Consider the following 10,877-nt stretch of genomic DNA (forward strand, 5'->3'; position numbering starts at 1 on the left):
CATATTGACTCCTTATGGACATTATTTTTTCTTTTATTATCTTTTTCTTCCCTCTTAAATAATAAAGTAGTGCAGCTAAGACAATCAGTCCCCACAAAGTCACAGAGCTCTGAGTTCTTTTATTATTAATTATTATTATTATCCACTCATTCATTCATTCATTTAGATTTTTCCTTTCCTGTTTTCTGGTTTGTTTTGCTTGTCCGGTTTTGTGTTTGTTTGTTTCGGCCAACTTTGCTGAAGCAACTGGAGGAGTTTGAGATAGAGATATATAGACATTGTCCATCGAAAGGGAATTTGGGGGAGAGAAATAGCTAATTTTTTTATTTTTTTAAAAAAATATCCAAATAAACCCAAAAGAAAACTAGAAAATTGGAAAAATTGGAGAGGGGTGGGTGGGAAGGGGGTGTACTCTTTTCCAAAAACACACAAACAAAAAAAAGGGGGGGGGGAAATCCCAAATCTAGACAATTTTGTTTGCAAAAAAAGAAAGAAAGAAAGAAAGAGAAACAGGGAGAGCAAACCCAAAACAAGGAAGCCATGGCCTTGTTCGTGAGCATCATCTTCCATTTCATCCAGACCAAGAAACCCAGCAAATTGGCTACAACTAGGAAGGACAGAGCGGCCCCTGGTCCATGTAAGGCCTCCGACTTCTTCTCATCTTCCCTTCCAGAGCTTCAGAGCAAGAGATGGAACTGGGAGAAGGTAGTTGGTGGCCATTGTCTTTTTGTTTTCGAGTTTATGTCTTTGTGTCCCATTGGCATTTCTTTTTCCTTTTTCCTTTTTAATTTAAAAACCAAAGACCTGACTCCAACTGTCTGGTCTTCCTCAGCATCCTCCTCCTCTTTGTCCTCCTCATGACCACTTAACATCATCATTATCATCATCATTAATATTATCAACATTATCATCCTCATCGTTTATCACAAAGGGTTCCTCCTACAGCAGGGCCTTCACAAAACCTGGAACTTCCAGGAGGAGGTCTGGTCTTTATAATCCAAGCAGTCAGCATTGAAGTTTAGCTTCCAGGAGGCGGTTTGGTCTTTATAATCCAAGCAATCGGTAGTGGAGTTAAACCCTAAACTCGAGGCTCCATAGCCCTGGGTGGAGAGGGAAGCTGGAGACTGGTTGAGATGGCTGGCCACGGCATTGGTACCCATAGGGCTCAGGGCAGCCCCTGGTCCGGGCAGCTGGTGGTGCATAGGGGTGAGATAAGATCCACAGTCCATCCCTCCAAAATAGGAGGTCGAGCCAGCATATCCTTGGCTGTAGCCAGAAGCCTGAGTGTAGGTCATGGGGTAGGACCTCTGCATGCATGAAGAAGAGGTGGAGAGGGGGTCGGAGAGGGGCGAGATGGATGCCGGGCTCCAGATAGACACTGGAGCGCTGCTGCTAGAAATGGCTGGAACTGAGGTGCTGACCGGAGGCGTGAACTGCCCACTGGTGCCACTTTCTGAGCTCACTTCTCGGGCAGGAGAACTTTTCTTTTTGGCAGGCCTCACTTTGTTCTGGCCACCGTTCTGCTGCTGTTGTTGCTGTTGGCGGCACTTGGCCCGGCGGTTTTTGAACCACACCTGGAAAACCAAGAGGAGGAGGAAGAAAAGACAGGAAGAGGAAGGAAGGAAGCAGAAGGACAAGGTGGAGGAGGAGGAGAAGGAGGAGAAGAAAGGTTATTAGCCATGCCATTTGATCATGTTAAGGAAAAGCAGAAAAGCAGCTGTTATCAGATGTTTTCTTCAACTTGGAGCCTACCAGGCGTGTTGGCAGGGAGTTGGGTTGGATGAGCCTTGTGACCTCTTCCAACTCTATGATTCTCACTCTCACAACCCACAGGCATCACAGATGTTGATAGTGACACATCTAGCAGTGACGGCTTAGCTTGTATATTTGACCCCTGGTACAGATCATTTTTAATATCCCACTTTGACAGCCCTTTCTGAGTCTGATGGAGCTGCTGGTGGCAAAGGGGGGAGACTCTGTTTAGTGCCCGGCCAGCAGAGTGGCCAGGACCAGAAGACAGTCCAGTCCCACCAGCGCAGAAGGGGACACCCCCCTCCAACATGTTACCCAGTGTGATTTGTACCCCTCGCACCCACCTGATGACACCCTGGGTCTAGCAGGCATTGGGTTAAGAGAGACTGAGCTGAATGAAAGCCCTAGGGGAGAGTCAGACTTCCCCTGAAAATTTTCACTTCAATAATTGTTGCATGCCTTCAAGTATACTCTGATTTATGGCGATCCTATCCTAGGGTTTTCTTGGCAAGATTACCTCAAAGTGAGGCAGCGGGTGGGTTCCATGGCTGAGCAGGGTTTCGAACCCTGGCTTTCCAGAATACTAGTCCAACACTTAAATCACTACACCTCCTTCCTCCAAAATTTTGGGATACTTTCACCTAGCAAATGAACAACCAGTGTTGGCTCACCAAAATAGGTTGCATGGTTCAAATATGTGGTTGCTAGGAGCAAAGTCTGTAATGCTTTCAAAAAGCTGCTTTGGACAGCACCTCTAATCCCAAATCTGACTCTCATTGCATGCTGCATGGAAATAGTCCCTCAGTAGTTGCAGACACTCAAAAAGACCTCAAGCAGACAATATCCATACCATACAATATGTCCTGAAACCTGTTGGTTTAATCCCAGCTAGATTAGGTACATTGAATCAGTTGTTTCAGTGGTGAGCTGACATAAACACATAGGTTGAGCGCATCGTTTCAACTGATCATACTCAAGATGGGACTAACAATAGGATTTAGGCTTTTGACCTATATAACATAGAATCAAAGAATCCTGGACTCATAGAATCATAGAGTCTTTAGGTAAAGTAGCTGTCCAGTCTCTTTTTGAACCCATCCAGAGAAGGAGACTCCACAGTGTCTGTAGGCATCAGAAACCAATGGATTCCAATTACAAGAACAGTGATTCCATCCAAACATTAGGAAGAACATCTTTACTGTAAGAGCTGTTTGACAGTGGAATAGATTGCCCTGGAAGACAGATATGGGATAGGCATCTTTCAAGAGTGCTTTAGTTGTGCATTCCTGCATGGCAGGGGGTTTGGATGAGATGGCCCTTGCATCCCTGTCCAACTCTAAGATTCTATTATATCTTTTGCATTCATTTCCCTTAGGCTATGTTTTAACCAAGGAGAATGCTCCCACTTTGGCTTGAAATGTTTGCTCCAGGCCAAATAGGGTGGTAGATCTAACCATATGGAAGCTGTTACAGCATCATGGGGACCCATGAGGCTTCCACTAGACCCAGGTCTAGTTTGGGAAATTCTCAGACTGTTGTCTCATCCCCATGATATGTGAACAAGGTTGGAATGACTGGCAGCTGGAAGCACAGCGCAGGGATTGGGGCTCACGTCAGCCAATAAAGACATCAAAGGCTTTGGGTTTCAAGACATGTGACTCCAGAATCTTCATTCCTGTCTCTCTCTAGGCATCATGCTTAGTAAAGGGGGAGGCAGTGGAAAAAGAGGAAAACTGCACTACAGGTGGATAAATGCAATGGAGAAAGCCACAACCCTGAGCTTGCTTGATCTGGGCAGGGCTGCTGTGTCCTGGAGCTCTCTCATTCATTAGGTCTCCATCAGTCAAATCCGACTTGGTGGCAACTAATAACAACAAACAGGAATCATCTCACCCTGTGCTGCCTTCAACAGATATTGATTGCTCTGATGTTCTTTGGAATGGGGGTCTCCATTTAAGGCGATCAACCTTCAACTTGACTGCATCAGAGACCATTAAGCACGCATGTGTACAGCATCTATTCAACCTCAGGGATTACTCCCCATGATTTCACACGTAGAACTGAGCAAACCCAATTGCTTAATAAGAGTACTTTAGGGAAAGAAGGGGGAAAGCCCCTCCCAAGCCAGGGAGCTTGCCAGCTTAGGGTACCCCAAGGACCTCCACTTAAGTCCTATTGAAGTCAGGCCCTTAATTAAAAAGAACAGAAAGGGGAAGTTAACAATTAAGAGAGCCATTGGGTGGGAAGAGAGCATGCATGTGCTTTCTCATGTCTTGCATTCTCTTTCCACCTCATGCCATGTTACAGGATCAGGTCTTCCAAGGGAACTCAGCTACCTGCCAGAAACCTGGGTGTCTCCACACTGTACATTTACAGCCATTTCATAACCTTATCAAAACCTGGGAGATGTAGCTTGATGGGATACTTTGAATTTCCTAGCATGCTTTCCTGCACTATATTATTAAAGCTTACTGACAAGGACCTCAAAAAGGACAAATCCCAGGATTCCAGAGGATTGAGCTTTGTCAGTAGTAGTATCAAAGTACTACAATTCTGTAAGTCAGTATACTGTTTCACCCTATGAGGGCCTGCCTTAATGTCAGTATACTGTAAGTCAGTATACCTCTCTGTTGCTTCTTACTCTGACTTTCTGCACCAAACAGACATCGAGGAAAGCCTACTCATTTGGAATTAGTGGGATTTTCTCTATAACAATGGGGTTTCAGAGTAGGATGCCAACCACAATTGTCCTTCAAAGCCCTTCCAAGGGATACCACCTTCTCATTTCCCTACTTTTTTCTTCAAACCATTCCCCAGGCCAGGAATGGGGAACATGTGGCCCTTCAGAGGTTGTTAGACTGCAACTCCCAGCATCCTCCACCATTGGCCATACTGTACTGGCTTGGGCTAAAGGGAGCTGCAATACAGCCGACATCTGGTGAGGAACAAGTCCCCAGCCTTTATACCATCTGCGATGAGAGACTAGAAACTAGGTCAACGCATGCAGCTGAATGAGATGGTTGAATTTGGGAGTGATAAGAGCATATTGTGCCTCTTTGGTTATTGGGGAAAGGGTGCTCTTGTTTCATTTTTATGTCCTTCATGCAAATAAAATTCCCTGCAAATTTATGACAGACAGACATGAATGAGGCAGAGCATGTCCATCCCTTCAACATTCAAAAGCATTACTTTTATAATTCATCCTAAGGCAAGAGAGTAAGCAAGCAGTTCTGGACTTTTTAATGTGCGGGGCAGCTTTTACTATGAGAGCCAGCATGGTGTACTGGTTTGGGCATAGGACTATGACTTTGGAGACAAGGGTTTGATTCCCAGCTTGGGCATGAAACCCACTTTGGGCAAGCCACATGCTCTCAACCTCAAGACAATGGCAAACCTCATCTGAAATCTCTCCAAGAAGACCCCATGAGAGGTTTGCCCTAGGGTCGCCGTAAGTCAGAAATGACTTGAAGGTACACAACAACAACAACAACAACAACACTAGCAATACAGGCTTTCTCTCTCCCTGCCTCTTTGTCCTTCTCACCTTTTCTTTTCCTTCCTCACCACCCTTTCTGGTCTCTGGCAATTCCACTGAACCTCCATGAAACTGACACCAGCCACATACGCAGGCTGGGCTTTGAGAACATTACTTGCATAAAGTCTCCACCTTGGCACCAACCAGAAGTAACCTACTAGGAGAGCTGGGTATTAACAAACACAATTCCATGTTGGAGTGTTTCTCTGATGCACAATGTGAAAGGCATTTGCTGCTTCTGTGGCATCTCTTATGTGGAGCTCATGGCAGTGCTCACACACTGCTTCATAGCAACATCTCTGCTTGACTTAGTTTAGAACAGGGTTTAATTATGGTTTAGCTATGCCTAGGGTTCAGCTAAGGGGAGGTACAGGGGTGTGTGTGTGTCTCTGTGTGTGTGCGTGCAAAATGAAGCCCTTGCCCTTCCAAATGGGAATTTTACCCTCTCCTGCAATGAAATCTTCCTTCATTTTCCACATTTCTAGCACTTATCTGAGCAAGATAATAAAAGACATTTACACCTAGAACTCTTCTGTGTGCTGTGCTCACCTTCTCTTGGTCACTTTTCCTGCCCTTATTCTTTCGATGCCTAAACTGTAATTTCTATATGCAAAGGGGTCCTGTAGCACCTTTTAGACTGACTGAAAGAGAGAAGTTGGCAGCATGTGCTTTCTTTCGTAGACTTGAGCCTCCTTTCTCAGACTCTACAAAATCCCATGCTTCTCTCTTTCAGTTAGCCTCAAAGGTACTACAAGATCCTTTTGCTTAATGAATTTCCACACCAACATGGCTAGGTTTTTATATTTGTAATTGTTCAGCTGAAATTTTAAGTGAATACAATGCTATAGATTTTGAGAGTGGAGAAAAATTTGGGGTTGAAGAAGAATCCTTATTTGGGGGGATAATGACCTAATCCCCTTTCTGCCAGCCAGTGTTTAAATCCTACTGCTAGGGTTTTTATTTTATTTTATTTTATTTATATTAAGGATTTATATCCCGTCTTTCTCCCAGAATGGGATTCGAGGATTTGCTTACAGAGTTTAATGGGCAGAGGAGAATGAAGAGAAAGGGGAAAAGGGTAAGAGGAGGAAGAACTAAGTTGAAATATATGCTTTCTCTTCATCCAGATCAGCAAAATTGCTTCTTAATATTGTCCTAGGTTGTTATTTTTTTTAAAGGTCTGATGGATTGCGGGTGTGGGTTTTATTATTGTTCTTTTTTAAAACAAATTACAGTAAATCCCTTTTGTGGCTCATGGTTACATTTAGCCTGCTGTTTTACTCATCAAAACATTTGTTGTTGTTAACCATATCGATTTATATTTAATAGAAAGTTGGGGTGTGAAAGCACGACGTAAAGAAATAAAAATGCACGAACGCATTTGCTAGGGACCTGCAGTGAGTTACACTGGTTTAAGTCCTGCTGGATATGCTGCAAATTTTATGTCAATGTGTACATTAAAATACAGTAAAATCCCCTTGCACCTTGAAATGTGTATGGAAAAAATGTATTTCAAATTCTGGTATATGTGGTGTAAAGTAGATATATTACTGTGGCAAACCTGAATCTAATTACTAGTCTTGAGTAGACCTACTGAATCAAAGGAAGGTATGTAAATATTGCCTTAGTAAATTCTCACTGATTCAAGTCTATCAAGTTTGGACTAAGGATTGGCTTTAGGCCTGAATTTGGTGGTGATTACCTATAAAGCCCTACATGGCTTGGGCCCAGGATACCTGAAGGACCGCCTCTTCCCATACATTCCGCCCCGCACCCTCAGAACGTCTGGGCAGCAATTACTCAGGGTTCCAGGGGCCAAACTCTCCTCTACAACGAGGAGGACATATTTCATCATCACCCCGGCCCTTTGGAACGCGCTGCCCACTGAGCTCCGCTCGGCCACCTCCCTGGCCCAGTTTAGAAGGGATTTAAAAACCCTTCTATTTCGAACTGCATTCCCCGAGTGAAGTTCCAGATGGCCTTCCTCCCTCCATTGTCGGCAAGACGGATGGCTGATCGGGGTTTTAAGTTGTTTTTAATTTTGTATCTATGTGTTTTATAATCTGTCTGTATTGTGTTTTATTGCTATGTTCACTGCCCTGATCAATGGAAGGGCGGTATATAAATAAAATTTTTATTTATTATTATTTATTATTATTTCAATGACTAAATGCCACTTTGTACATTAGAAGAGTGAAGATGTTTGAAACTTCTCTCCCATCGTCTCTCCTCACCAGACCCCATACAGATGCAAAACACAAGTACAGCAGGCATGTCTCTCATATGCTTAGACTTGTTAAAAGGCTGTGACTGGCTCTAGCCTTTTTTCTTTGTGTGATTTGTGAAATAACTGTTGTTTCTCTGAAATGAAGGACATTGCCCATAACTATTAGCTGAGAGACCCTCCAAGGTGTCACTTTACACTCAGGGAAGTGTGTGATAATGGTGTGTCGTGAACTGCAAGACTTCTCAACCGAAGTGCAAACATATGTGAAATGCAAGATCGCAATGCTCAGTGCACATCTGCAACCACACAAGCAATGTCATCACATGTTCAATTCTGCTTCCACAACATTCAACTGAATAGAGATTATGCCCCCTCCCCAAAAAAGTATAACCTCATGCTTAGGAAAAATTATTTAGGTGTTAAGTCACTAAAAAGTTGCTGGCCATATTTATAATAGGACTAGGAAGGGAGTAAAGGAAGGAAGAGGAAATAGAAAACGAAGAGATATTTTAAAATAGAATGAACGTATTTCCAGTTTAGGGTATTTCTACTGCAAACATTATCCATTTTACACTTCTTTAAAGTGTTATGGCTTCTCCAAAGAAATGTGACCATTGTATTGCTGTCTAGAGATCCTTAGCCTACCCCACTCTTCTCCAGTTTTTTTTATTATTATTATTATTATTATTATTATTATTATTATTTATATAGCGCTGTAAATTTACCAGGCTTTCTCCAGAGAAAGTAAAAGGCTACAGTATTAAACTGGTCTGTCTATGGTTGCAAAAAGTTTACCTTGCAATTTCCTGCAGCTCAGATTGCTACCAGCAGCCCTAGGTATCACCAAAAGTCAAATGAGGCCCATCAATTTAGGCAAAAGTTTTACCCCTTTATAGTAAACAACACCCAAGCAATCCAGTCCTTCGCAAACTGGATTGGGAACCAGACACCATGGGATCAATTAGCTTTGCATTCACTGGGAACCAGACACCATTGGATTGATGGGCTTTGCTTTCATGTTAAGGGTTATCTCAGATGTTTATTTTTTTAAAATTCTAACATGAACATTGCGGGAAAAATGCAAGTAAATCAAAATGTGAAAGGGCATAGGGGTTAGGAGATGGCTAGTGAATTCTTTTTGGGGGGAGAGATATTCAAGTGTGGGAGATGGGTGTGTACACAGATGCACAGGCTGAGGGAATGTACATCACTAGGGCACTGTAGACAGCTGCCTACACAAAATGAAACACACGGTGGTTTAAACTAAGGATGGAGGACAAAATGAGGGCATTCTGTCCCTCAAAAAGAATTCACTTTAAAGGTATTTTCTTTCAGTCCCCAAATTTCTAGCATTCCATAGAGTGAGACACCAAAAATGGTTCATACCTAGAGCTCTTACATTTGCTGCATTTGCTTACCCTTGGTCGCCTTGCCTGCCGCTTTTCCTTGCATGTCTAAACTCCTATTTCTAAATGCTCGCCTGAAGTTTTAAGCCACTGCAACACTAAAAATTTGGAAAGGGGGACAAAATTTTATTGGGGGAAAAGGTTTTTTGGGGGGGGGGGGGGAACACCAACCTCCTGATGGCAAGAGTTGTTCGACCCTGGAATGTGTTGCCTCGGAGTGTGGTGGAGTCCCCTTCTTGGGAAGTTTTCAAACAGAGACTGGATGGCCATCTGTCTTAGGTGCTTTGATTCTCTATTCCTGCATGGCAGTCAGTTGGACTGGATGGCCCTTAGGAGTCTCTTCCAACTATATGATTCTATCATTCTATATCATATATTTATATGATTCTAGATTCACTTTCTGCATCAGACTCTGTGCCAAGGGTCATGGTTTTGTCCCAGTCTGACTGGAAGGTTACGCTCCTCCCTTCTTGAGAAAAGTAGAAAAATTAGAGACGATCAGAGCTGCCTGATAGACTAACTCTGCTGAACTCAAGGGCAAAAGCTCCGTTGGTTGAGGCTAAGAGAGCTGCAATGCATCTAGTATTTAACTGAACACTGGGCAGTGGGTGATTGAAGGAGATCATTTCTATTGCTTTCAGAAATGAAACAGAGATTAGCTAAAAATCTAGTGTCAGCACAAAGTAGCATGCAAGGGGCAGAGTAATTAAAAATCAGTGGCTGCTTCTTATTCGATGAAAGTAGACACAGAGGAGAATAGCAATAGGTCTGAGGATCAGCAGAGTCTGTGATGGATTCTTATCAAAACCTCTTTGGAAGCAGATACAGAGGCTGGCCAGTGACTTTGTGTGAAATCGCACAAAACAAAGAGGCCTTTCACCCTTCCCACATACTCTCTGAACTTCAGTTTCTCGGTCTTCCTCTTTACCCAATACATACTAACTCATAACCTGGTTTATCAGTAAACTAAACCACACCAGGAATAATGTGTCCGGGTCTGGACACGTTTAACTTGGAGAAGAGAAGACTGGGAGGTGACATGATAGCTATCTATAAATATCTGAAGAGATGGCATCTAGAAGTTAGAATGAGCTTGTTTTCTGCAGCTCCAGATCCAATGGACCCAAATTACAGGACAAGAGATTTGATCTAAACATTTAGGAACAAAGTCTTAGCTGTAAGGGCAGATCAGCACTGGATGGGCTGCCACAAAAGGATGCATCATGAAGAAAGTTGACGGACTCTTTCTTTGACCATCTTTAAGCAGAGGTTGGATGGACATCTTTCAGGACTGTTATAGTTGTCTATTCCTGCATGGCAAGGGGTTGGATTTGATGTGATCCCCTCCAACTCTAAGATTATGATTTTACATGGAGACCTAGAACCAGTTCTGTCTTTCTCTAACACACGTATCTATGGATGACCCATTTGCAAAAACCTGTACATTCTTCCTCCCTTCCCATTCACATAAATCCACCCAGCTGTGTAGTTTAAAAATTGTAGTGTGTTAAGTGGTCCCCAGCTGGTGAAGTTTGAGGATGAACATGTTAGGATCTGCATCCAGATTTAGAGAGAACTTCACAATTTACCCAAACCTCACATTTGACCATTCAGATCATTGCAGGAGCACATAGATTTGAGTTAACCTGACTAAATACTGTTACAACCTATTAAAAGGCTCAGTGTCTAATCTGTCCTGTCCTTTATATAAAATGCCAAAATCAAGGCTTGCTTTTTGAAAGAAGTTGTTGTTGTTGAATATTTCCAAGCCATGGATAGCTGAATCCATGGGGATACGGAAGGGTGACTATATTCATTTCCTTTTTTTAAAAGAGTGTGTGTGTGTGTGTGTGTGTGTGTGAGAGAGAGAGAGAGAGAGAGAGAGAGAGAGAGAGAGAGAGTATGAAAGAAAGAAAGAAAGAAAGAAAGAAAGAAAGAAAGAAAGAAAGAAAGAAAG

General features: G+C 42.9%; 1 protein-coding gene across 1 annotated transcript in view; it reads right to left on the minus strand.

Moving 5' to 3' along the window:
• Nucleotides 1–474: 474 nt before the first annotated feature.
• Nucleotides 475–10,877, minus strand: part of OTX2 (orthodenticle homeobox 2) — a 15,131-nt gene continuing 4,728 nt past the window's right edge. Inside the window, 1 exon segment of the mRNA XM_042447038.1 lies at nt 475–1,574. Coding sequence (XP_042302972.1) covers nt 954–1,574 — 621 coding nt within the window. The 3' untranslated portion in view covers nt 475–953.

This window comes from Sceloporus undulatus, chromosome 1 (assembly GCF_019175285.1).
Source record: "Sceloporus undulatus isolate JIND9_A2432 ecotype Alabama chromosome 1, SceUnd_v1.1, whole genome shotgun sequence".
Taxonomy (NCBI): domain Eukaryota; kingdom Metazoa; phylum Chordata; class Lepidosauria; order Squamata; family Phrynosomatidae; genus Sceloporus; species Sceloporus undulatus.